Raw genomic sequence first — 5,691 nt, 5'->3', positions numbered from 1 at the left:
GTGGATTGTTTTTCACTTTTTTGGAATGACTATGACCTGAGTGACTGAGAATCTTCTCCAGCATGTTTTTGGTAAAGAAATCCCCACTTCTACTTTCTCAGCTGCTCCCATTCAGAAGAGTCAATGTTCTAACAGCCTTGGTCCCAGCTTCTATCAGGGATTGGCTTGTTTTAAAACACCTGATGTGGTTCCATGTCTGACTGATAAACACTACAACAGCTCCACTATGAAACCCTGACATGAACTCATGCAGCAGCAGCAGTTCCAGGGTTGGTCTGCATGATTAGGACCAAACACTGAGGGAACAGACCTTCACTTCTGGAACATTATAAGGTCAAATTGAATTCATTTACAGTAAATAACAGCCCTCCAGAGGGCATGTTGGTGGAGCAGGGGTTAAAGCATGTGCTGCAGGTCGCCCCCTCTTCATCCCAATCTTTCAAATACTAAAGTTATTAAACAGCAAACTAATTTCAAGCAGGAGCTGCAGGACAAACAGCGGGTAGATCAGTGGGTTTGAACTGCTGCCTGAAACCATCCAAAAACAGGAGTGTTTGGTTAACTGGTCGCTCTGCAGTACTCCTGCTGGAGCCCCCCCCCCCACCACCACTCAAATAACTGACAAGTCAGAAGTAACTTTTAATCACTCATTCTGTTCATATGAAGTTTGATTTGTTCTTTCTTGGATGGAAACCCGGTCAGTTGAGAGTTTTACTTTAATGACCATTAATGAAAGCAGAGTATTACATCACAACCAAAGGTTTTATTACAATAATAAACACTTAACATGAAGCCAGCTGTGGATGAAGAGGCTGAACTTTAGAAGCAAAGACAGAGATCAGTACAGGCAGAACTCCCAGAGATGTGAAACCGCTTCCAGCCGTTCCGATGCAGGAAGATCTCTCTCTGTTTCAAACAGAGATCAGTCCGTCTTCTCCGCAGCAGTCCTCTGTCTGAGCTGCGCCTCAGATCGAACGCTGCTTCTCATCGCTCTCTGCAGGGCCCAGGTGCTCAGATGGACCAGAACAAAGGCTCCTCCAGCGGCCCACAGCCAGTTCCTCCGGATCCAGCTCTGAGACTTCATCCAGACTCACTGAAAGACAGCAGCACACATCAACGCCATGGTGGTCAGGAAAGCTGATGTTTGGTGAGGAAATGAGGATCCAGCAGCTCACAGCTGAGTCCTGCTGGAGATCAGGGCTCCAGCTAACCATCATTTAGCAAATCCATTCATCTGAAGATTATTTTCTCCATTAATAATCACAGTTTCTACTTAATTAAACAAGTGAAACTCAAACTTTTCCACTTGAGGGGTTCTGATAGAGCATGTTGACACAGTGTTGTTTTTGTTTTAATCTTAAATGCAAAATATTTATATATTTTTTGTATAATTCCTGCTCTGGGGGAGGGGCGGCCTAGTGGTTAGGGCATAGAGCTTGGAATCCAGAGGTTCTGAGTTCGAGCCCCACTCCCACAGACTGCCACTCTGGGTCCCTGAGCAAGACCCTTACCCCCACACTGTTCCCTCGGCGCCGCACAATGGCAGCCCACTGCTCCCCAATGAGATGGGTTAAATGCAGAGAGTTCATTTCTCCAATGTGAGATCAATAAAGTTCAATTATTATTTAAGTGAGTCTCTAGACTCCAGATAAACCGATGACTAAATTAGCTGATTGTTTCAATAATCGATTAATCTGATTGTTTCAGCTCTAGTGGAAATCATTAGACAGAAAGCTTCCAGATGTCTCTTGGATGGTCAGTAAGGGACCTAAGGGTCAGCTTAGTTTTATTTAATGGCAGGACTGAAGGGATCCAGGAAACTGATTCAGGGAGGGGCAGGATGGTTCCTCAGCTCTGGAACCGTTGCCCTGGAAACACGGACTACAAAAGGTAAAACATTTCGGTTCTGGCTCTAAAATGAAACTTTAGTATCAGTTTGCCTTTAATGAGCCTTTTAATGCTTCCCAGGGTTTAATAGAGAACTCCATGTGTGAAACAGTTTAAAGTCTGCTGATCTCTGTGCCGTTAGCAGCTAGAGAACACCTCTATAAATAACCCTGCATTGTGGACCAGGAGCCTGATAGTCGGTTCTTTGCAGCGACTGGTGAACTGATCACACGGCTCGGTGAGCGCAAGCAGAGCACAGCATGAAAGGATGANAATTTAGGCAGGATCGGGATGCACACACAGAACACACAAACTGTTTCTGCTAGAATTAAAATGTGTCGTTTTATTCCGCCACAGAAAACAGCAAAGCAAGCACATCAATCAAGGCACGGTGCTGAATACAAATTATACTGCCTCAATACAACTTTTATTGTCCCCCTACCGTCACACAAGGATCGGAGGGCCGGTCGATCCCGGCAGGGCAGCAACCCGCACAGCTAGGCGTCCATACGCAACCCTAGGAGACCCCGCCAGTGCCAACCGCCATCCGTCATTTATGCCAAACGTCAAAGGAAAATCTTTCACCCAATCAGGAAAAGTGATCGCTCCCTCTCACACCTGGAGCGCATGATTACAGAAACCAAAATATGGAACGGGCACCCCCCCCCCCGAACCCACCCAGGGCTCGTGGACAGCCGAAACCAAAAACAAAATTACATCATTCTCAGAGCATGGCACCGAGAGGTTGCGAGTACAAAAACAAATTATATCATGCTCTCAAGGAAACAGAAATGAGAGTGCTTAGGTAATAAGAGGGCTTCATTTGTGATACAAAACTTGTATGATTGTCAAAGAACATAAAATGTAAAACCCATATATATCATGCACTTAGTCACAGTAAGAGATACAGGACTACACTGAAAAACAGGCTGATCTCCAGCATCTATAAACAAAGGTGTTGATGGCAGCAGCACAGCTGATATTTCTCTCCAGGATGGAGTCACAGCCAAACAGGAACAGACGATGTTAGGTCAATGTCTAAATCCAGAAGCCAACTCGAGACTGAATTCAGTTCAGTTTATCTAAAGAGCACCAATTCACAACACAGTTTTTTTTTTATTTCTTTCCCAAAACGAGGAGCAACTCTCTTTTTACCATCCTTTGATGTTAGAGATTGGTTTGACCTCTCCAGGGTCCTGAAAACCCAAACTATACTAAATAAAACTGCAGTATAATGACAGTTTAAAAGTTTGAAAGAAAGTTGGATTTACTGGAGCTCGTTTTTGGAACACCTGATCTAGTTTTCTTTTTTCTCCTCAGCGGAGAAGAAGAAGCTGCAGCTGGCTGAGAAGTACCTGGACTTGAAGAAAAGCGGCAAAGTGGAGAAGTTCCTCAGCAAGAAGAGGAAGAGGAATGCAGTGAAAGACCGCAGGAAGCTGCCGGAGCAACTCCAGAGCCAGAAGCTTTCATAGTGAGAGCTGTCCAGGAGCTGCCTCTGCAGAGACTCATCTCCGCCTCCTGATGGCGCCGTTAAACATTCATCAGCAGGTCTCCTCTTCCCTGGTGTCATTAGGGAGGTTTGGATCCCTGAAAACCTCCCGGGTTCAGTGATGTTTAAGGTCTAATGTTGGATTGGTGTCCAATGATTTAGTAATAAAGGTTTTCTATTTTCATCCTCCTGTTCTTCTGCTGATCTCACTATATTTATCTCCCTCTGTGGTGCAGCTCGCTCCACTGGGACTGATCATCTAGAATATCGCCTAGCTTCACTCCCCCAGCTGTTCAGCACAGTTTGCCGTTCAGCTACGGCCGTTTCTTCTGTTTAGAACGACCCAAACCAGAGACACGGACGCTTTGGGGTGGCCCTCTGTTTTCAGTTCTCCATGTATGGATGCTGTGCCGCTGAGCCAGAGGGATCCCATCAGATAAGCCGTCCGCTGAGCTGGTTCCATCCTTTAAAGCTCATTTCTTTAATAAATATCCTATCCTAGCCAGAATGCTGGGTGAACACTGCAGGATGGAAACTGCCAACATTTCAACATCTGCTCTGTTCAGGTCTATGTTTTCTCTGGAGACACTGAAACCGAAGGGAAACACATTCTGCCAGGTTTTAGGTTTTTTGTGGGTTTTCTAAATCCCATTTTAATTTGATAGCTATCCCCCCATGCTTTGCAGGCATATATTTGTATCTTTCTTTTTGAACAGACTGAAGAGAATAACCAACCCAGTGATGATGCTGGTCGGCTGCAGACGGTCAGATAATGCAGGCCTGCATGGTGGTGATTCTCAGAGCTACACTCGGGGATTTTTCCTCTGCTTTAATGATTCTTCAGTCTGGTCTGGATCAGCTTGATGTGAAATTCTAGTCAGTTTAAGTTTGTCTTGATTTTGAAACGTCTTATTTAAATTCCTGCTTGTGATGGAAACATTTCCAAACTTCAAACCACATGAAGGGAACGTGTTTTTGGTAAACCCAAAAAAGTAAAACCCAACGACGTTGCCGTTTTCATTTGAAAAAGCTTCCTGGATGGGAAGCAAAATTACTTCAAACTTAATGAAACTAAGTCTGGTGGATTGTTTTTCACTTTTTTGGAATGACTATGACCTGAGTGACTGAGAATCTTCTCCAGCATGTTTTTGGTAAAGAAATCCCCACTCCTACTTTCTCAGCTGCTTCCATTCAGAAGAGTCAATGTTCTAACAGCCTTGGTCCCAGCTTCTATCAGGGATTGGCTTGTTTTAAAACACCTGATGTGGTTCCATGTCTGACTGATAAACACTACAACAGCTCCACTATGAAACCCTGACATGAACTCATGCAGCAGCAGCAGTTCCAGGGTTGGTCTGCATGATTAGGACCAAACACTGAGGGAACAGACCTTCACTTCTGGAACATTATAAGGTCAAATTGAATTCATTTACAGTAAATAACAGCCCTCCAGAGGGCATGTTGGTGGAGCAGGGGTTAAAGCATGTGCTGCAGGTCGCCCCCTCTTCATCCCAATCTTTCAAATACTAAAGTTATTAAACAGCAAACTAATTTCAAGCAGGAGCTGCAGGACAAACAGCGGGTAGATCAGTGGGTTTGAACTGCTGCCTGAAACCATCCAAAAACAGGAGTGTTTGGTTAACTGGTCGCTCTGCAGTACTCCTGCTGGAGCCCCCCCCCCCACCACCACTCAAATAACTGACAAGTCAGAAGTAACTTTTAATCACTCATTCTGTTCATATGAAGTTTGATTTGTTCTTTCTTGGATGGAAACCCGGTCAGTTGAGAGTTTTACTTTAATGACCATTAATGAAAGCAGAGTATTACATCACAACCAAAGGTTTTATTACAATAATAAACACTTAACATGAAGCCAGCTGTGGATGAAGAGGCTGAACTTTAGAAGCAAAGACAGAGATCAGTACAGGCAGAACTCCCAGAGATGTGAAACCGCTTCCAGCCGTTCCGATGCAGGAAGATCTCTCTCTGTTTCAAACAGAGATCAGTCCGTCTTCTCCGCAGCAGTCCTCTGTCTGAGCTGCGCCTCAGATCGAACGCTGCTTCTCATCGCTCTCTGCAGGGCCCAGGTGCTCAGATGGACCAGAACAAAGGCTCCTCCAGCGGCCCACAGCCAGTTCCTCCGGATCCAGCTCTGAGACTTCATCCAGACTCACTGAAAGACAGCAGCACACATCAACGCCATGGTGGACAGGAAAGCTGATGTTTGGTGAGGAAATGAGGATCCAGCAGCTCACAGCTGAGTCCTGCTGGAGATCAGGGCTCCAGCTAACCATCATTTAGCAAATCCATTCATC

At 45.2% G+C, this 5,691-nt stretch overlaps 1 protein-coding gene across 1 annotated transcript in view; it reads left to right on the top strand.

Moving 5' to 3' along the window:
• The window catches only part of rrp36 (ribosomal RNA processing 36), a 9,103-nt gene extending 5,537 nt beyond the window's left edge, over positions 1 to 3,566 (top strand). The window contains exon 6 of the mRNA XM_015404663.1: positions 3,208 to 3,566. Coding sequence (XP_015260149.1) covers positions 3,208 to 3,359 — 152 coding nt within the window. The 3' untranslated portion in view covers positions 3,360 to 3,566. The remainder of the gene's footprint in view (positions 1 to 3,207) is intronic.
• Positions 3,567 to 5,691: the final 2,125 nt, after the last annotated feature.

Source organism: Cyprinodon variegatus, unplaced genomic scaffold (assembly GCF_000732505.1).
Source record: "Cyprinodon variegatus isolate N-32 unplaced genomic scaffold, C_variegatus-1.0 Scaffold1820, whole genome shotgun sequence".
Lineage (NCBI taxonomy): Eukaryota > Metazoa > Chordata > Actinopteri > Cyprinodontiformes > Cyprinodontidae > Cyprinodon > Cyprinodon variegatus.
The sequence above is the reverse complement of the archived record's forward strand: the minus strand, read 5'-3'. Positions and strand labels throughout refer to the sequence as shown.